This window comes from Fragaria vesca, linkage group LG5 (assembly GCF_000184155.1).
Source record: "Fragaria vesca subsp. vesca linkage group LG5, FraVesHawaii_1.0, whole genome shotgun sequence".
NCBI lineage: Eukaryota > Viridiplantae > Streptophyta > Magnoliopsida > Rosales > Rosaceae > Fragaria > Fragaria vesca.
In genome coordinates this window covers 5,759,759-5,781,301 of record NC_020495.1, presented here as the reverse complement: position 1 = coordinate 5,781,301, position 21,543 = coordinate 5,759,759, and the positions used below count along the sequence as shown (strand labels likewise).

The 21,543-nt window shown below is 40.2% G+C and overlaps 5 protein-coding genes across 5 annotated transcripts; 2 read left to right on the top strand and 3 right to left on the bottom strand.

Annotated features, from left to right (window-relative positions):
• The first annotated feature begins 350 nt into the window (after positions 1–350).
• Positions 351–2,371, top strand: LOC101313511 (pentatricopeptide repeat-containing protein At3g48250, chloroplastic-like). Its single transcript, XM_004299097.1, has one exon. The coding sequence runs from the start codon at positions 376–378 to the stop codon at positions 2,266–2,268; it is 1,893 nt and encodes a 630-aa protein (XP_004299145.1). The 5' UTR covers positions 351–375; the 3' UTR covers positions 2,269–2,371.
• A 1,019-nt stretch (positions 2,372–3,390) lies between these two features.
• Positions 3,391–6,670, bottom strand: LOC101311970 (pachytene checkpoint protein 2 homolog). Its single transcript, XM_004300965.1, has 14 exons — positions 6,535–6,670; positions 6,356–6,419; positions 6,151–6,257; positions 5,907–5,974; positions 5,514–5,617; positions 5,240–5,344; positions 5,043–5,132; positions 4,883–4,958; positions 4,704–4,773; positions 4,539–4,609; positions 4,315–4,405; positions 3,871–3,998; positions 3,628–3,756; positions 3,391–3,531 (listed from the first exon to the last, which is right to left on the bottom strand). Exons 1-14 carry the CDS (start codon positions 6,668–6,670, stop codon positions 3,391–3,393), a joined length of 1,380 nt encoding a protein of 459 aa, XP_004301013.1.
• A 4,274-nt stretch (positions 6,671–10,944) lies between these two features.
• Positions 10,945–13,059, top strand: LOC101311677 (pentatricopeptide repeat-containing protein At1g08070-like). Its single transcript, XM_004300964.1, has one exon. The coding sequence runs from the start codon at positions 10,945–10,947 to the stop codon at positions 13,057–13,059; it is 2,115 nt and encodes a 704-aa protein (XP_004301012.1).
• Positions 13,060–13,284: 225 nt separating this feature from the next.
• LOC101313212 (serine/threonine-protein kinase HT1-like) lies at positions 13,285–16,542 on the bottom strand. Its single transcript, XM_004299096.1, has 7 exons — positions 16,205–16,542; positions 15,880–16,014; positions 15,257–15,389; positions 14,931–15,126; positions 14,283–14,407; positions 14,045–14,203; positions 13,285–13,933 (listed from the first exon to the last, which is right to left on the bottom strand). Exons 2-7 carry the CDS (start codon positions 16,008–16,010, stop codon positions 13,625–13,627), a joined length of 1,053 nt encoding a protein of 350 aa, XP_004299144.1. The 5' UTR covers positions 16,011–16,014; positions 16,205–16,542; the 3' UTR covers positions 13,285–13,624.
• Positions 16,543–17,327: 785 nt separating this feature from the next.
• LOC101312926 lies at positions 17,328–21,154 on the bottom strand. The gene is made up of 8 exons (XM_004299095.1): positions 20,922–21,154; positions 19,554–20,319; positions 19,295–19,454; positions 19,070–19,193; positions 18,689–18,985; positions 18,416–18,565; positions 17,705–18,313; positions 17,328–17,595 (listed from the first exon to the last, which is right to left on the bottom strand). The coding sequence occupies exons 1-8, from the start codon at positions 20,946–20,948 to the stop codon at positions 17,497–17,499; spliced, it is 2,232 nt and encodes a 743-aa protein (XP_004299143.1). The 5' UTR covers positions 20,949–21,154; the 3' UTR covers positions 17,328–17,496.
• Between the last annotated feature and the right edge of the window lie 389 nt (positions 21,155–21,543).

The following is a 21,543-nucleotide window of genomic DNA, read 5'->3' as shown; positions in this document are numbered from 1 at the left end:
CAACAATCCTTAGTTCCGGAGAACGATTGATGGGATCTCTTTTCAAAGTTCATATTGTTGAAGCTCCCGATGAGAGATCACAATCTAAATGTGGATCCTTGCGTAAAACCTAGTGAAGCATTTACACCTTGCACGCCCGTTTTAGAAAACTTTCCGTTTTCACTTTTATAACGGGCACCACACACTTCGCGTGTAAGCCAACCAAGGAGGAGCCCCACTTCGTGATTGGGCCGCCCCATTACATTCGGGTCGACATTTAGAAGCCCTGACCCGCTTTAACAAAAAAACCCGACTGCCTTCCTTCCCTAACCTTTAAACCCTTCGAAATCCCCCAAATCATATCAATGGCTTAAACCCTTTGAAACCTCAGCAGCCATGAATCGAACAAAGGCGATCTTCACTTCCCTCCGAGTCGCCAGCTCGCTCCGACTGAGTCGCGCCCACTCCACAACTCGGCCTCTTCGTTCTCAGGTGACTACTACTCACTTTCCTCATTTCCTTTCAAATCAATCTCACACTTCCCATTTCCTCAATACCCGCCAAAGCCTCACCTTCTCCTCCACACCCAACTCGGTCCTGCAACTCGTCCTCTCCAACCAGTGGTCCCCTGAGTTGGAGACCGAGTTGTCCGAGTCACACCTGTCACTGACCCACGATGTGGTCATCTATGTTTTGAAGAAACTGAATAAAGACCCAGCAAAGGCTTGGAGTTTCTTCAATTGGGTCTGTGAGAAGAAAGGTTTTAGTCCAGGGCATTCCATGTTTAGCTTAATGCTTAGGGTTTTGGTGCATAAGGATACAATGAGGCAGTTTTGGGGTGTTCTGACGAGGATGAGAGATGAAGGGTTTTACATTGATGCGCAAACGTATTTGTCGATTTTGGAACTGCTCAAGACTGGGAAGATGGACGCCGACGTTTCGGCTTTCAAGCATTTTTATGAGAGGATGATTCAGGAGAATGCTGGGGATGAGGATGTGAAGAAGGTGATGGATGTTGTTTTGGGGGCTGAGTGGAGTGATAAGGTTGAGAAAGAGTTGGGGGAGATTGACGTGGAGTTATCGGAGAAGTTTGTCGTAAGGGTACTGAGGGATCTTCGGGTTTGCCCATTGAAAGCGTTGAGGTTTTTCCGTTGGGTGGAGCAGTGTGCCGGTTATGAGCACAATAGTGTTACATACAATGGTATGTCGTTGGTTCTTGGACAGGCTAGTTCAATTGGGGAGTTTTGGAGTGTGATTGAGGAAATGAAGGTTGCGGGTCAGGAGCTGGATTTGGATACTTACATTAAGCTTTCGAGGCAGTTTCAGAAGAGCAAGATGGTAGAGGATGCAGTGAAGCTTTACGAGCTCATGATGGATGGCCCTTATAAGCCTTCTGTTCAGGATGTCAGCATCCTTTTGAGGAGCATTTCAGCAAATGAGAGACCAGATATGGATTTGGTATTTAGAGTTGTAAAGAAGTTTGAGTCTGCAGGGTTTACACTCTCCAAGGCTGTTTATGATGGGATTCACAGGTCTTTGACTAATTTAGGTAGATTTGATGAAGCAGAGGACACTTTGATAGCTATGAGAAATGCGGGGTTTGAGCCAGACAACATTACATATAGCCAAGTGGTCTTTGGACTTTGCAAGGCCAAGAAACTCGATGAAGCCTGTAAACTGCTGGATGATATGGAAGAAAATGGATGTGTTCCTGATATAAAGACTTGGATGATTTTGATTCAAGGCCATTGTGCTGCTAATGAAATTGACAAGGCGCTGATTTGTTTTGCAAAGATGATGGAAAAAGAATGTAAAGCGGATGCGGATATTTTGGATGTCTTGATAAATGGGCTCATTAAGCAGGCGAAGGTAGATGGTGCATACAAACTGCTTATTGAAATGTTGAATACAGCTCATGTAAGACCTTGGCAAGCCACATTCAAAAATCTTATCCAGAACCTACTAGGAGCTAGAAAGCTTGAGGAAGCAATGGAGCTTCTTTGCTTAATGAAAAAGCAGGGCTACCCGCCTTATCCGGAGCCTTTTGTCGGATACATATCAAAGTTTGGTTCTGTGGAAGATGCTTCAGAGTTTTTCAAGGCATTGTCTGTGAAGGAATATCCATCCAATGCAGCTTATGTCCATGTTTTCAAATCATTCTTTAAAGAAGGTAGACACTCTGAGGCCAAGGATCTGCTTTATAAATGCCCACATCATATTCGAAAACTTGGTGAAGTTCGGAAACTTTTTGGTGCCACAGAAAGAAGCAAGACTACTGCTATTGCTTAAAGTTTGTACCAATAGTAAGATTATTGCTATTGCTTTAAACTAGTACCTGTTGTTGCCTGAAATCTATAGAATTTATGCTAATTCATGAAAACAATTGGACATCAGCCTCTAGGTCGATTTGTGTGTGTGTGTGTTTTTTTTCCAGAAATTTTTGAATACCAAATGTTTATCAGCAATGTGTTGAATTGTTGATAAGATATCTAAATAATGTACACTACAAAGATTAAGGATGTATGAAACTAATGAGAGTTGGTAACTCAGCCTTTAGAGGGTCTCACTAAGAATACCATCCGTTTGTAACTAAAGATTTTTTCTGAAATACCCCTGGTACACCTACTGGTATATTACAAGCAAATGAGCTGATCTTACTAGATTCAGACTGTTAGTTTTTTCTAATATCTCATTATTGTTATAAATGTTAACTGTTCCAATAAAACCGACACAACTAGTGTGTGTATAATAGTCAACTCCTGCGTTAAGGGGTTATTCAATTGCTACCCACTATATATATATATAGATATCACATAGCAGTGACCATAGAAAACATCACATATTTTGTATGGTAGGAAAATCGTATTTTCATTTTCATCTATAAGTGCATGTATATATCACCAGAAGGGAATGATTGGAAATTAATGACAAATTGCATGAAGTAGTGTCGGTACAATAGTAACATCACAACTGAGGAGAGCGTATTCAGCGCACCCGGGTGCGCCGTGCACCCGTCCATCTTCGCCGTCAATTTGACGCGGACTTTTGACTTTTTCAAAATGGACGGCGGAGATGGACGGGTGCGCTGTATAATTTTCACACAACTGAGATACTTGGTAATTGACGAGGTGCTGATGTGATGAAAGAATGTGAGACCGCAAAGCATGTTGCTTTTCTAGTCCCCCCAAATACGGCTGCTTCTATCTTGCAAACATGATTTAAAAGGCATTATATGATTCTGCAAAGGTTGCAGATTGCTTCACCCGGTTCATGTTATGACAATTTAACTACATTCACCACCATCAGAGCGTAGACAAGGAGAAGCTGTTAATGCATTGAAATGGATTAGATTTGGAGGAGTTGGCGTGACAATACATTGTTTTACAAAGCTATGAAGGAAAGCTAGTCGATTCAATCAGGTATCTCAGACCGCTCCCTCCTTGCTGTATCTGTCATTGCGCATAAGAACTTGCTAGGGTCACAACTGTAAGGATTTGAAAGAGCAGCATGCGCTAGGAATGGAAGCTTTCGTAAAGACCGTCCACTCAATCCCTGTGGAAGGCAGAAATAGAAAATCAACTATCACAAGGAGTACATAATAAAGGTCTACTTTAGAAATTAGAATGGGATTCAAGAATGTCTTCCTACGTCACACGCTTCTGCAGTTTCAAGCAATTGCCTACACAGGTGTAGTGATGTCTGAGCATCGTGAATCTGAGGCATATTCAATTTCTCTTTCAAGCTAGCATAATTCAGAAGCATGAGGCTTTCACAACCCTAAATGCAGATCGTACATTAGGCATGGTTGCACTTGCAATTTCTCCACATTAGAACTCAATTGAGAAGATCAGTATTCAACTTTTTAACATTATGAGCAGGTGAGATACACACCTCAAAACTTGATAAAATTCCTGTTCGTATGAGTTCCTCTAAGCAGGACCTTAGGATTTCATAACGCGCTTGTAGAGTTGGAGGACCAACATATGCTTTTATATCAGCTCGATCAACAAAAGCGATATCTGCAACCCAAAAATGGTAAATTGTCACATAATAGGACCAGTTATAGTATGAGTTCCTCATGTGTCAACTCCTTGTGTACAAAATCATGCCTATCTGCTACTACTTAGAACTGTAGTGGACCACAGACTGATGTGTGATATCAAAAATAGACTAAACTGATCTATATTGAGAGGGAAACTAGAAGTGCATCAATTCCTTCCAAACAACAAATTACCGCCCCTGGTAAAAGATAAATGGTAACCATATCCAAGGAGGTTTTTCATTTAGAATGCAAGGGTTAAATTTCACGTTATAAGAAAGTGATCGCAATCTTACCAATAGCAGCAGTTATGTTGGATGTTGTCAAAATTATCACATTTGGTGCTGATTTCAATTTGTCCAGCTGAGTTAGTAGCGCATTCACCACCTGGCATGTTAATTTCAAGGTACAATTTAGAAAAGGAGCTGGTGTGAACAAAAGAAAATAGTAAACTTTGTATTATATCTGATAAAAAATCTTAGGAAATAGCCTGCAAAAGGAGAAGGGGAGAGCATGGTACCCGAATAGAATCTGAAGGTTCAGAACCAGATAAAGCGGATTTTCTAGCAGCAGCAAGGCTTTCAACTTCATCTGCACCATCATCATACAATCATACATTGATAGTCTAGCTAGGTGGAAGAAAAATGAGCATAAAATAAAAAGTTACAGTAACAGTAAATCTCACCAATCAAAACAAATACCAGATTTGTTTCCTCCTCTACCATCTCTTGAAGTTTTTGGAATAGCTTTGCAACCTGAAATGAGAAGAATATTCAACATTGGTAAAACCGCATGATCCAAATCAAAATTTAGTTTAAAAAGAGCAGACATATTCATTAACAGTGTGGACAGTGGACTACATACCAACTTGCCACTTTCAGAGAACCATTTGCTGAATAGAGAATGTGCATTAACTTCAACCAATTGGGACTGTGGATATCTAGAAAGCATAAAACGATGAGTCTGGCAGTCCTCAAATAAACACACATCAGTTGACGAAGAGAAAAGTGAGACATCCACAAACCTGGAGTTAAAACGGATAGATAACTTCTGAGCCAATGCTTTGCATAAAGAGGTTTTTCCAGTCCCTGGAGGCCCATGTAAAAGAACAATGCTGCGAAGGCATAAAGCCAATCACATGGGTATGAATGAGAATTTCTTAGAAATTACACAATTAAATTTTTTGTCTCGATATAGTTGAATCACTAAACAATTCCTTACCGATTCCACGACACAAGGAAAGGATTAACACCCTTTTCAGTAAAATGCAACGCACTAGCTGCATACCGCAGCAACCTTGCCTTCAGCCCAGATTCATATATTAAGCTGCAAAAGCAGACAAAATCAGTTGCTTGGAACCAGATTCACTATACCACAGAAACCATGTGATATTCCTCAATGTCCCGGCTATTCACAGAACATGGAAGCAGATATCACAACATCAGTAGATTTCTAACATCTACTGGGGTGAAAAGTAAAGAGGTTGCAAGTTAACCTTTCCCACATGCCATCGAATTCCTTTGCTGGAAGAATCCATTCATTGAAAGTAGAAGGTTGTCCATCCCCACTTACATCCTCACATGCTCCCTCTTCACTAAGCTAAAATACCAATTAAAAGAAAGTTACACTGAGAACTGACAACAGATAACAAGTCCCAAAGAAGTCAAGTGGTAATGATACAGGCAGTACCTAATCCAGCAAAAGGATAAAACATAATACCAACACAGTTGCAGACAGAGGAAATGCAAAGAACTGTCACTCTACTAATATACATAAACAAACACATGTGCAGTTGGATAGAACGCAAGAAGTTTGTATCAAAAGATACAGACTAACTGCTGACGAATAAAACCTACAGCCTAGGCTAGACATGAGCGCTGATATTCACCTGAAACACATGCACAACAGGCCTCGCTTGCCAGAACAAAAGGATGTCATGATTCTGCACCCACTCATCTACAAAAACAAACAATTCCAAACATCAAAACAAAAGAAAACCTACATCTTTCGCGGTAGCTAAACAAATAAAAGATGGAAACTAATGAAAAGTGTTCCACTATCAACAAAAAGTTCCAACATTTCTTCCTTCTCCCTTTACTACCAAATTCATCATCATAGTTAAGGAAACACACCAGTGTCACAAATACAGATTCTTTCCACATTTTCTGTGAGGAACAGATCATCAGGCGGCACCGGCACGGGTCCATCAGTATAGCTCAAACTCCTCTTCTCAAGCATTCTAACAAGAGTAAAGCAAAAGCACATTAATCCCAAGCATTCCCAAATTCTACAAAGCTAATCAGGAATCAAAGTTGATGAATGAAATTAAGCACACACCTCTCAACAGCTGACCGCACATCGTCAATCCGAGCAGTGCTCGACGCCTTGAGGCAAACCTCAACTGAAAGAACACAAATTTACAACTAAACCACCGCAAAAACCCCAAAATCGGAACAATTTCAAGCTCGAAATTAACAAAAATTCCAAAATTGATGATGAAATTGAAGCATACAGACCTGAAACGAGGACTTTGTCCTGGGGAATGACGGGAGGAGTTGAAGCGACGAGTTGGACGACGCCGTTTTGGTCAGGGATATCATCGGCGTGTTGGGGGTTTTGATCGTAGATCTCCATGGGGCTCGGAGTACTCATTTCTGGAGAGTGAGGGTCGGTGACGGCTTGGAGGAGATGAGCCTAAACCCTAGAAGAAGAAGAAATCTGGAAACTTTCTCTTCAAAATGAGCGGGAACAACATTTTAATCAATTACGGCGATTTTGGACAAATATGTTGAAGCTAATGATTCGACTAATAACTATACAAATCAATGCAACAGTATTTTAATTCTATTAATTTTGGTATTTTGCTGATTAAATAAAATATATAAAATAAAAAAAGTGAGATGATTTCAGTATCTATAGTTTCGTTTAATCAAATATCATGGTTTATAGATTGAAAAAGATGAGGTAAAATCGAATTATGATACATTTTTTAAACTCGTTTTGAATGGCTATGTTGTTTCTCATCAACGGTTGCAAATATCTTTATTATGGCATTGAAGATATGAGGATGAAACATGTGTGTGTTACGATAGCTAGTTCTTTCACTAACAGTAACTTAACTTATGAGCCATGACATGTTGGTTAACTAGTCTAGTTGACACCGTAGAGATCATAGAGTTCAAATCTTACTTACACGTGACAAAGTGTACATATGTAGACATATGAGTTACACACGGTCCGACATGTGATATGTGTGTGAGTTCACATGATAAAATTGTCTGAACACTTATTCAGAGGATTTATCAGGATAAAATTATTGTCACTACTCACAGCAAAACAAAAGGATATGATTTTGCCAAGTTATTCTCTCTTCCATAGTAGCAAACCAGCAATGTGAGGCTCTAAAGTTGCCCAAGATAACATGGCCCATACAAGACTTTTGTGCTAGCTAGAGAATGAAGAAAAAGTTACAGCATGACCATGAACAAGAACTTGAAATCCTCAAGGCTGTGGCACAAGCCTGGCAGAGCCACTCCGGCAGCACTAGGCCCATGTCCGAATTTGATGCCCGTCGGAGGAACTACAAGAGCAGGTTACCGTCCCGGTTCAAGCTTGAAGCAATGAGAGAAGCAGCATCATCTTCAGCTAGTGACAGGGGTACCAATGCAAAATGGGACTTTGGGCAGTCACTGTGGGATGCTTATGAGATTGTTGCAGTGTCCAAAAGGTTAGAGTCAGGGTTAGTAATTGATGGTGAGCTAGATGGTTCTTCGGGTAGAGTCCATCGGAGGCGTAGAGAGAGTAAAAACAGCCTCAGGAGCTTGTTTGATAAAATGTCTTCAAGGAGATATACTGAGGCTGATATACCACACACTGATGCTACTTAAGGCTACTTCTTTCTGGCTTTTGCAGCCTTACTGCTATTGTTATTGTGAGTCTTTTATTGGGTGCATTGTGCACATAACTTTTGACACTGGAGTTACACAACAAAGGAAGAGAAGCATGAATTTGTACGTGCTTTTTCTTTCTGTTTTGAAGCAACTTTCATCTTCTTGTGCTATGCTGCAGATAAAATCTTGTCTCAATTACTCTAATGCTTAAAGAATCATTATGGTTACGCACTCTGAAGATTACGACTCTTATGTTTTCAATTATATGGAATTGTTAGTCTTGTGTTTTGATGCTGATGCAACCCATATTAACACAACAACATCAGTAATAGAAATCTGTTTATTTAGTAACTGGAACTGCATTTCATATAACAATAACATCCTATATATATCAAGAACCCAAGAACTTCAGCATGTATATATTGGAAAGACAGGCATTTTATTTATACAAAGTGGTACTGGTACAAGTACTAAGCTTCATCACCAGTAATATAAGTTACTACTTTTGCCTGTCAATCTCAACTCTTAATCACCAACGTTCCATCCTCTGAACCCTTCAACGTGGTTTGAAGGTCCTCCATTTGAACAACTCGAACCCCTTATGCTTCTGCTGGATGTAGTCATCAGCTTCGACATCAACTCTCTCTTCGACAACCACGCAGTTCCCATTCCTGTCACATTGTGCCACTGTTTCAGTCACTTCAACAACACTCCTACCAGACTCAGGGTTGTTGTGGTGCTGCTGCCCCTGGTAGTGACCACCGCGGTGCTCTTCATTCAACTGCACCGGTTTGTTGTTGAACAGGGCATGCCCAAAGTGAGGGACATCGGTGAGCACACTAGGTGCTCTAGCCATCCTATTGACATGAGAATAGTAGTCTGAACCAGTTTGGTGTTTGGCAGGGTAGTCGTAGCTTGTTCTCCTCATTGTTCGGCAACCACAAGTAGAAATGTTGGAAACAAAACTTCAATTTATAGCTGCATTCCATTTTCAACTTTATTCCAAAATGATAAGGCTGGAATCTAATTCTCTATTTTCGTTCATATCAAACAGTACGTTTATTCAAAGCATTTGGAATATAGTAGATATTTTATTTTTTTTGGATAAGGAATATAGTAGATATTGAAAAATGAGGTGTGCTAGATTTGATTCTTTGGAGGGGTTGCGTCTCCAACTTAAGCATATAACATAGTGACTGTGTTACTCAGTTTCAGTAATGTTGATGAATCCCCAAGATGCTCATGTGAGTCATGTCACTATATATATATATAGTACCTCAAGAAACATTTGCAACAACGGCTTAAAAACAAAGAGTACCTATGAGCTAAGATACTCGAAAGGCACTCAAGCAATGAAGCATCTGACAATATCTCCGGATAAAGAAGTTATTTTCGACACATTAATGCATCGATACATTAATGTGGATCAATACTTTATAATCGTATATAGATCATATATGTGTAATGGGTGAAGATTAATGAATTAATTGATAAGAGCACAAAGTGTTACGTTTATAATGTATTTCCGACCCTATTTAGCTATATAATTCCCTTAACAATATTCATATTAACTAAGTTTGTGTTTTTAGGTCATGAATAAAGCCGATGAGCCCAAAAGAGACGAAAGATGAGAAGTTTTGAAGGAAAAGGAATCCATGTTGTGCAAGGAAAGAAATCAGAAAATCTGCCAGAAATCATTAGTCAACTTCGACAGAAGATTTTGATCAGCTCACAACGATCCAGGAGATGTGCCATATATCATTGGAAAGCTACAAGAGTCTACTTTCCAGAACTTTTTACGGATCATCAATACCTATTTTGGAGAAGAAGTTATAACCGTTTGAGGGGCCGAAGGTCAGTCTGCCCGAATTTCTGATTTGGACCAAAACTCCTATTTTAAGGCCCATACCACATTGGCAAGCTCATGGACGAGTTTTGAGGGTTTCATAACCCTAATCACAGCAGAAAAGAGGACGTGAAGATTAGAAAAGGAGAACGTGAAGATTGGAGGAGGCGAAGATTAGAGAGGAGGCAACGATCTCATCATCAGAAGAACCTCCAGAGTTGCAGACTCGCACAAGGAAGTCGCCAAGCCATCATTGATCTCTCTCTATCATCCACGGTTTACCTTTCCTTTGTTATCTTTTATTCTTCTTGTGTGATTTTGTAACCATGTGTGGCTGATTTCTCTTAATTAGGGGCAAGGTTTGAATCCCCAAGAATGTTTTAGATATTGTTTTGAACATTGGTTTCGAATTATTGAGTCTTTCAAATTGTTTATTTAGTTTTGGTTTATGGGGAACTCTTGCTTGTTTATGTTCATGTATGCGCAACGGTTAATACGGCTTAGTTCAAAGTAGTAAAATCTATAGGACAATAGGTGAAACCAAATAAAAAGGATTGCATGTTAGGTAGGCGTTTCACACTAGTTTTGCATACTTGTTCAATCAAACTTTCATTGATCTTAATGCTTAGAATAATTTGTTGATAGGACAACGTCTATACCTTGATTGGTTATTCTAAAGGCTTAGTAATGGTGCGTTCATCTTGCTTAAGTAATTAAGGGAAGTAATAAGGACTTACGCAGTGCGTTCAAGGTTTGTTTTTGATTGATACCGATTTGCGACTTAATGATTGAGGCTTTGGTTGTTAACATATCTTGAAACATACTTGGCGGTGGATTTCCAAGTCTCTAACGTCTCATTCATCTGAACTTTTCTGATTTATTTTGTTTATTTGTTTTCTCTTGTTTATAATCACAAAACCTCGTATTTCTAGTACTATCATCTTTTGTTTTCTCTTGTTTTGTAATTAACATAACTATAAAAGTACCCTCAATCCCCGACTTTTATAACGATGCCCTTATTTACTATATACTACAATTGACACAAAATAGTTTTTAATTGAAACGTCCAGTTTCGGTCGCTATTATTAATGCATCGATAAATTAAGGTGTAACGCGATAATTTAGAAAATAAAATAAAACCTGAGAGTATTTAAAGGCATTGACAACCCAAAAGGCCAAAACTAAACAAGATGGTTTCAACCACCACCCTTCCAATCTCTATCTCTCCCGCCAAATCTCTGACCAACATAACTGTAATCCCCCAATTCCCACAAAACCCTAAAACCCTAATCCTCCACAGATGCAAAACCACCAGAGACCTCAACCAAGTCCACGCCCATCTCATCAAGACCCGCCTCCTCCTCAACCCATCCATCACCGAAAACCTCCTCGAATCCGCCGCACTAATCCTCCCCGATGCCATGGACTATGCTCTCTCCATTTTTCGCAATCTCGAAGAACCCGATACTCTAGCTTACAACATCATCATAAGAAGCCTCACATTGAAACCTTCCCCTCTAGATGCCATTGTTCTGTTCATCAAAATGGTCGAAAACTCTGTCCAACCCGACGAGTTCACTTTTTCGAGTGTGCTCAAAGCTTGCTCTAGGTTAAGGGCATTGGGGGAAGGAGAGCAGGTCCATTCCCACATTGTGAAATGTGGTTTCAAGTCAAATGGGTTCGTTGTGAACACTTTGATTCACATGTATGCGGTTTGTGGTGAGCTTGACGTTGCACGCCAGGTGTTCGATGGATTGCCTGAGAGAAATGTTATGGCCTGGAATTCGATGATGGCGGGTTACGTGAAGAATGAGCGTTGGGGCGAGGTTGTGGAGCTGTTTCGGAAGATGTTGGGGTTGGGGATTGGGTTTGATGAGGTTACTTTGATCAGTGTTTTGACGGCGTGTGGGAGAGTGGCGAATTTGGAAATGGGGGAGTGGATTGGGGAGTATGTAGAGGCGAATGGGTTGAAGGGTAACATTGCTTTGGTTACTTCTCTGGTTGATATGTATGCGAAATGTGGTCAAGTGGATAAAGCAAGACGAATATTTGATCGAATGGATAAGAGGGATGTTGTTGCGTGGAGCGCAATGATTTCTGGTTATGGCCAAGCGAATAGATGCAGGGAGGCGCTTGATCTGTTTCACGACATGCAGAAGGCAAATGTGGATCCCAATGAGGTTACCATGGTTAGTGTGCTGTACTCCTGTGGTGTTCTTGGAGCTTTGGATACTGGTAAATGGGTTGACTTCTATGTAAAGAAGAAGAAAATGAAGCTTACTGTTACCCTCGGAACTGCATTGATAGATTTCTATGCAAAATGTGGTTGTGTGGGTGATTCGATTGAAGTGTTTAATAGAATGCCTTCAGTAAACGTCTTCTCATGGACGGCACTAATTCAAGGACTTGCTAGTAATGGACAGGGGAAAAGGGCTCTTGACTACTTCAAATTGATGCAGGAGAAGAACATCAAACCAAATGATGTGACTTTCCTTGCTGTTCTTTCTGCTTGTAGTCATGCCGGGTTGGTTGAAGAGGGTCGAAATCTATTTGTCAGCATGAACAAAGATTTCGGAATTGAACCAAGGATTGAGCACTACGGTTCTATGGTTGATATCTTGGGTCGAGCTGGGTTGATTGAAGAGGCATATCAGTTCATCAGGAACATGCCTATCCAACCCAATGCTGTTGTTTGGAGGACACTATTGGCTTCATGTAGAGCAACGAAAAATGTTGAAATTGGTGAAGAAGCATTGCAACAGATAATCAGATTGGAGACCCCTCATAGTGGTGACTACATACTTCTGTCTAACATTTATGCATCTGCTGGTAGGCGCGAGGAGGCTCTTAGAGTGAGAAATCAAATGAAAGAGAAGAGAGTAAAGAAGGTGGCTCCTGGATGTAGCGTTATTCAGTTAAATGGAGTGATTTATGAGTTCTTTGCAGAGGACAAAGTATGTCCACACTCGGAGGAGGTTTATAAAGCAACTCATGACATGATGAAACGGATCAAGGCGGCTGGTTATGTGCCCAACGCAGCAGATGGAAGACTAGATGCAGAGGAAGATGATAAGCAGCAAGCCTCAGTTTCCCACCACAGTGAGAAGCTGGCCATTGCATTTGGTCTTATCAGAACACGCCCTGGAACAACTCTTAGAATATCAAAGAATCTTCGAGTTTGTACCGATTGCCACAATGCAACGAAGATAATATCAAAGGTTTATAACAGAGAAATTATCGTTAGGGATTGGAACCGCTTCCATCATTTCAAGGAAGGGTCATGTTCCTGCAATGACTATTGGTAACCAAGAGAACCTATTTTATTTTATTTTATTTTTTTAATTATCAGATAACCTCTTTTGTACAAGTCTATAGCCTTCATCTTGTTGGTTGTCTATTCCTGGCCATGTGACTCACACAATTTCAAAATCAATGTACCAGTTGTACTCGTATAATTAACGTTCATGATTTAGCAAGTTTTAGCATACATTATAGTTGTACCGACTGACAAGTCTAAAATATCTTGATGCATAGATAATGAAACCCATATAGAAGAGTCCTTTCCTTCTCTTCTTACAAAGAAATGAAGTTGCATTTCATATCCAACAAGTTAAGGTTAAGCCTCACAAGGAAACCCAACTCCACAGTATTTTATCTAATCTGATCTAAGATACTACATATTGACGAGATCCAATCTCAACAGAGAATATACAATGTAGGACATTATGAATATTGATCAACTTAATTTTTTTATCATGTTACCAAAATGTACTTCCCGGACTAGATTCTATTGTTTAGGAGGTGCCCTCTGGATATTATTGACCCGAACGACACAGGTAGAGATCTTCTCTTCAACTAGTTGCCTAGCAGTCAATAACACTGTTTAAAGCAGAAGAAAAATCCTCTTGGCTCATCTTCCATTTGTGCTTTGGGCGTCTCCCCATCATCCCGTACTGCCATCAAGGAGCTTGTACCAGGTGACTCTGGAGCCAAGACAGTGTTCTCGGTGAAAATCCGAGAAGGAATCGCAGGCTCAGGAGGAGCTATGGTGTAAAGATAATCCAGTAGCATTTGAATTATCTGGCTGAAATTGGGTCGAGCATTTGCATCCTCCTGCCAGCAGGAAGTTAGGATGAGATTCAACTCCTCTGGGAGGTTGTCAGCACTGGGCCTCACATTCTGAAATGTTGAGTATTATCATCAGTAAAATTCAGCATTAACAGAAGAGCTTTGAGAATAAGTAAGGCAATCAAAGATGAGAATATTCCTTGACAACGAAGATGTGCTTACTTTAAAAGCTGCTGCATATGCTGCCTGGAGATTTGACATGCCTTCAAAAGGCAATTTATTGTGTAAGAGTTCCCACAAAACAATGGCAAAGCTATAGGCATCCACTTTATGGTTGTAATGCTTCTTCTCTCCCTGCCTTAACGTAACAGTACTGTACAACTGCCCACAAATAGAAACTCAATAAGCAAGTAATTTTAAAGTACTACAAGAGACGGTGGGAGATGGAAGAAGATAGTACCTCTGGAGCCATCCATCGGTATGTTCCAGTTTCAGCAGTCATCATCTCTGTTAATGACTCTTCTCTTGCTAACCCAAAATCTGCTAGTTTAACTGTTTTGTGGTCCGCAGTCAGGAGTAAGTTCTCTGCACCCAGAATATAAGAGATAAATAAGAAAATGAAGAGTGGCCCATCTTCAATTACTAGCTTAGGTGACAGCACAGAACAAATGATACAACTATGCATGTTGGACACATACATTTTGCATGAAGCCCTTGGCTAACACCAACCAAAGACCAGTCATTACTTAGGAGAAACTTATAAACCAATAAATAAAAGATCATGGATTCAGTTTTAATAAGCAACAAACTGGAATCACTGGATATATCATCCTAGCTTAAACAAATATAATATCATGTTTAAAGTTGTATATATGGAAAATGTAACAAATCATTGTTCATCAACCCATATCTTTCATGAAGCCAGAAACTGTATAATAGATGGTTGCTGCTTGAAGGTTCAGCAATTTTACTAAAGTATCTAACTCTTATTATTTGATAGGTATTGACAGTGTTAAACTATGGCACGGTAATGTGAAAATGATAATAGTCATTAATACTAAGAGATGACCAAATTCCAAAGGGTTTGAACTGGGAAACCAAAACATACCAGGCTTCAGGTCACGGTGTATGATCCCATGAGAGTGTAAGCATTCCATTGCACGAGCAATATCTAGGGCAAAACCAACAGCAACTCGTGTGTCCAAGCACCTTGGCCGCATGTTAAGGCAATATTTACGCAATGTCCCACCCAATAAAAGCTCAGTAACTATCACCATTACTGGCTCCATGCAGGCACCAATAAACTGTTGAAAGGCAATTAAGCTATGTTAATGGTCAAATGCTGACACGATATTATGATCACCATGATTAGATTGCGTCACCAGTCAACTCAAGCTGAAAGCAAATGAACAGTTTCACAAAATTAAATCAAACCTTCACTAAATTCTTATGCTGAACTCTAGACAACATTTCAACCTCTCTAGCAAACCGCCCTTGTCTCTTGGTGATCTCCTCTGGAGTTTCTCCTTTATGAAGAACTTTGATTGCAACAGTCTGGTTTTTGTATCTGAATGGAATCCAGAATGCCAAAACCAAAAGGAATGAGATAATTGCAGCATAACAGGAGCAAAATTGTATTACATTTACTTGAAATCTAATCACTTCAGAAAATGAAGCCTCCTTGCCATTCTCAGCCAAATTCATCAGCAATCACTGAAGTACAACTTAAAACCTAATCTTTTCCACACATCAGTTCACCACCAATCAAATTTGAACTTAATCATAGAAGAAGATTAACATGTGCGGACTCCTCCAAAATTATATCTTGAAATGCAAAACAATAATGTAGAAGAGATACCAGAGGGATGGACAGTTTCCAAATAAGAACTTCATAGCTTCCCAAATATGTAGAAAGATGATAAATTTGCAAATCTAAACAAACAAGGATGACAGTATTCAGAAATCAAGACAACCAAACTTCTCACTTCTAACTGACAGAGACCCAATAATTGAAGTGCAAAAACCAGAAACTCTTTAAGTAAACCTATACAACTTACTTGCCCTCATACACTTTGGCATGAGCTCCCTCTCCAATTCTTGGCCCAACAAACAGATGCTTAGGATCAATCAGCCATTTGGAATCCAATCTGAACTCATCACCTGAGTAAAACCTACTCCCAGATTCCATCTTTCTACAAAAGGAATGAATTCAGCTTCTATATCATAGCAAAATAAGACACATATCAGAACCACCCAAAAAGGGCAAAGCTTTATAGAGCACATTCACCAAGTAAGTGAATTTGGATAAGCTGACATTAAAGCAGGGCAGCTAAAAACACATCTCAAGAACAAAAGGCCCAGAAGAGGCTGATTGAAACTTACATGATGTTCTTGGAGGAGGCAAAAGCATGGAACCCCACATGTTCTACCAGGGAGAGATGTTGACACTTGACAGCAAAACCCAAAAACAAAAGCTCAATGCCCAAAGAGATTTTCTTGAAAGCTCTTTTATGGGGGAACCAATAACTCTCAACAAGCAGCAGAGCTCTCCTCTACACACACACACACTAGAGTGCTTTAATTAAAATTCTATGACCCATGATTGAGATTACTTAAATGGGTCTATATGGGTTTATGAGATTAATTAATCTTTGGGGACTCAGAGGTTCAGTCTTGATCTGGAGAAGGAATCATGGAAGGGATTGAGTCTATGGTTCAATAGAGAAAGAGAGAGAAACACAAGTTTGGGAATATAGTATAGTAATGGAAGTCTGTGGGAGCCATAAAACTAATCAAGGGCACATGGAAACTGATCTTGTCAACATGGGGGCAAACTAGTAAAGCCACTGTCTAAGAAGAGCCTGGACTATTTAGTCTATGCTTTGCCTTTCTACCTGGTTAGTTCCTCCCTACCCTTTTCTCTTGCTTGGTTTCAATTCAGTCTTCAGCTCACCTCGTTTAGTCTTATTTCTAGAGACTGATTTAACTAACATAGCACATAGGTGTAAGTTAGTTGAAAGTAAAAATTCATAACTCGATAAAACAAATTCGGTGAATATAACAGTATTCGTTACCACGTAATGTTTCATGGTTTTAGTGTAAGTTAGTTTGAAGTAAAAATTCATAACTCGATAAAACAAATTCGGTGAACGTAACGGTATTCGTTAACACGTAATGTTTCATGACTGAAGATATGGAGTGCAACTCAACCTATTCTTGTTTCATCCGAAAACTATGAAGCAACCAGAAAAGTAGTGAGGGTTTAGATGAGGGCAGTTAAAAGACGCGAGAGGCAACCCAACTGGTGATAAAAGAAGAGGCGAACTGCTGCAAAATGAGCAATATAAAGCAGCAGAAAGGCTTGCTTCAACCGCTCAAGTAGCCGTGCAACACAGGCAACTCCACCTTAATTATTTCGCCACGAGACTCGCTCACAATGTATATGCTTTGCAACATTCATAAATATAGTAGTCGAAAGAGAGGAGCAATAGAGACATGATTTACATATAAAAATTCCATAACTTAGATTAGATATCCACACCAGTACTAATATAACTTAATTACAAGCCAAAACCAAAAAAACCATCATAGTGCATGGCTGATGCCAGTCCATTTATTTCTGATAAGTACTATTTTTATATATATAATACTAGGTTTAGTATTCGCCGTCTTGTCTAAAGTTTGTCCCCATTGATGAGATCCATCACCACACGCTTGATGCTCCCATTGTTCTTCGCAAGCAGCTTCTTGTTCATCTCTGTATCACTGAAGCCCTGCAAACACACGGCATTCCTTATTAGTTCTAGAGCAATTTTTAAAGTACTGACAAAATGCAAATGTCAAAAGTGAATGAACAAGTTATGTTCCGCTTATAGAGCTTACCATTTCCTGTAGCTCTTCAAGAATAGGATCCCACTCAGCAACATCACAGAGATCATCCACAGACTGCTCCAGGTTGTACTCATTCCTGCGCAGAATTTCCTTATTCAAATTCACCTGCTTAAATCCCATATCCTCGAGCTCCTTGAGGAGGGTGTCCTCCACAGGATTCTTTGAGCTGGTCCCTTCAGATGATGTTGGTGCAGTGACAACAGGGGCAGATTTTGGGGAGGGCGGGGCTGGTTCAAATATATCAACCGTGGGGTATGACACAGTTGAAGAAGCCCCTTCCGCAGTTGGGGCTGGAGGGGCTGGAGCACTATGCTCGACAGTGGGGTAGGACACAGTCGAAGAGGCCACAGGAGCAGTAGGGGAAGGAACACCGTGGCCAACCAGCAAGCTATTATTGATTGGAAAGTTGAGATCTTGCTCATTTTCAGGCTGCTCGTTAGGAATGGGAATTGCTGGTTCCTTCACTGAGTTAGAGGTAGAAGGCTGGGCAAAGTCACTGCCCACATGTTGCTGAGGAAAAGGAACCGTGTCCACAGGGGGCAGATTCAGGTTCAAACCTTGAAAGCTCTCAAAGAGTGAATCTTGAAGAGAAGCATCCACCTGCACAAGAAAATCACAGATGACCAAAGATGACTTGTCTAATTACGGCCCTTTGTTATTATGGCACTAAAATCAAATATGCTCTGCAATGAAAGAAGATACCTGAATCAAAACCCAAACACGTTGCCCAAACTTCTGACCAGATGGAGAAGCCATCCTCCAATATGAGATGTATCGTCCAGGTGACTCGGGGGCGGTAAAATCAACAGCAATGTCAAGTTCATTTTCGGCAGACACACCATGTGCAGGAATCTAAAAATAATGAACATTACGCCAAAAACCCACAAATAAGAACCAACTACAAATATTGCCATCTAAAACAAAGTAACACATCACAAAATTGAACAAATGTATATAATGTCAAAGTTAAGCTACCTCTATCTCAACTGAAGCTGATTTGCTAAACCTGTCTCCGCCAATCCACATGAGTTGTGTCCCTTTGGGCCAGATCAAACCCCCATTGTTGCGCATCCGCCAAATCTTGGTAAATGGAGTAGACGGGGCCATTAAGGTACCATCCATTACATTGACATCCAAAACGAAGCGGCTGTCAAGCTTAGGTCGCCCATGCTTCACACCAGAATTTCTCCAGGCGGGTGACAGCACATGGGATATCTTTGACAATGCTGGATGCGATATCTTTGACAATGCTGGAGGACCCATCCACGGAGGCTGACATTTAAGATCAGAAGAAATATGTCAAGACAGTGCAAAAAGTGGTAGAAAGCAGAAGTTAACATATGAAGGATTACACACTTGTTCATGCATCCCCTTGAAAGGACGAGGATGGCGATAAGACACAGGATGGTCAATTCTAATGTACTCGGCCACATTACCCATACTCGAGAAACAGATACGGCAGAGGTCATAATCTTCTTTCCTGCAGGACCAAAGGATGACCAAAAAGAAGAAAAATCAGCTATGAAAGGTCCACAATGTTTAACTACATTCTAAAGATTGCATATATAATAAGATACTTACACTATAGACTTGAACCGAGGTCCAATTATAGGATGACAACCACAGCCATCACAGCGAACACCAGTGTGGAACATACCACCCGTTGCTTCAGAATGAATCCTTTTAAAAGCATGAGGACGTCGACACGCAACAGGGGCCGAGTTATTCACAATAGGAGTCCCTGAAAATGGGCATTCATTGAAATGATTATCGCTCATATCATTAACATTCCATGCAGGGATAGCAGAACTTGTAGATCCACCAGAACCAAGAGACTTGCCCTTGAGCTGACCACCGGAAACTTTATTTGGCTCCATGTCCTCAGGAGTATGAAAACTTGCTCCGACTGGTGGAACACTGATGTATGGTAATGGATTAGAATCAGCAGGAAGAGCATTGAGATCGACTGGAGCATTCTGAGATGGAATAGATATTCCCACATCCTTGGTTGCATTTTGAACATCCTTTGCCTGACTTTTTTTAGAGCTTGATTCCTCAGATGGAGATTTCAAGATGGTTTCTGACTTACCATTGTCCTTCACAGCATTGGCAGATGGAGCTACAGGTTTCTGAGAGGAATCATTCTTGACACCTGAAACTCCACCAGCCTGAAGTAGATAGGGCAATCCCATCTTTGCAAAAGAGTCAACAAGTTCAGCAAACCTTGGACCAAGGCCGTTCGAAGCCACCTCAAGAGGAACCTTGGAGAGTAGTTCACGGAGAGGCATGATATCTGGCAAGGGATGTCCTACAGGGGTAGAACTTCCATTTGATTTGGCATCAGATTCCCCTGCTTTGTCATTTTTCCTTTGCACATCGATCCTCAAGAATTTCATATTCTGCTTCATAGCATCACGCAAGTCCTCATCATCAACCAGAGTTACTACATCACCATCTTCGTCAATATAGGTCATAGTGATGTCTTCATCAAGCTGAAAATTGAAAAGACTAAATATTTTGAACCGCAGTCCACCCATATCCAGATCCAGCTGATCATTCTCATCAATACGAGCATTGAAACGCCTCAGTGTATCCCCATATTTGACCTTCAACACAATGACTAACATGTTAGAATAGCTCAAAGAAACCAAATAAATCAACATAGAATAGAAGTACACTGCTTCATCCTTCTTAATGTACTGGACATAAGCAAGACAGTTATGACTATCACCAATCCAACAATCAGCTATTAGGCTACAAAAGTATAACACTTCCGAAAACTGTTTGATAACATTGGTTAATTATGACAATATCACAGTGAGAAAATAAAGAAAAACCTAAATAAATTAATCATTCTCATCACTACTCCAAATCGTCTACAGTGATCGCAAACATTTTACACCAAATTCAACCGATCATGATGATCAGAGTCGATCAGAGTCGGCTAGATTAATCATTCCAATCATCCAAGGCCAGTTAAACGATTCGACCAAAACAAAACAAGCAATCCTTTCAATCAAAAACAGCCAACACTTTTCCATGTTCATAATTACACTGAATGATCATATAAAACCAAAAGCCTCAATCTTTACCCCAATTTCACAAATTCTAGAACCTAACCCCAAAATCGGGGCCACCATCAAAACAGAGCATGACCAAATCCAGCACAGAATCAAAAGAATCGAAATAAGAGACCGAAAAATCGAACCTTGATCACCATAGTAGAGGAAGCCATGGCTGGAGAATAAGCGTCCAGTGAGCCGCAAATTCGCAGTGAAGAGTGTAGGAACCCTAACCCTAAATTCAGTTACGGAACGAGAAAATCGAGATTATGAATGAAAGCGTTGAGCTTGAAACGTTATCTCGGAAGCGTACCCGTAATCCGCTATTACCGCCCTTCTCTTCTCTCTCTCTCCTCTCTCTCTCTCTCTCTCTCTCTCTATGTATGTATCTATCAAATACGGGACCGTATTTAAGTAGGCTATTGGCTTAGCCAATAAGATAGTTACTTGACTTTTGGGCTGTTTTTCTTCTTCCCAAAGATAGCTGATGATGAATATGGTCTAGTGCATGCAAGCCCATTTTGTTCATTTGTGGATTCTTACGTGGAGCTAGGGGATTCGTTTGGCTTGTGTTCATACGATATTCTTATATGAGTTCAACGCTGTAACAATTTTGATCATATTTTCAATATAAAAAAAGAAAACAGTTTTGATCATAAATAATTGATGGGTTTGTCTATCATACCATAAGATATGACATACATATTGTAAATGTGTCTAATTATATGACACATGAAGGCTTTTGAGGGGGTAAATGATCATTACATA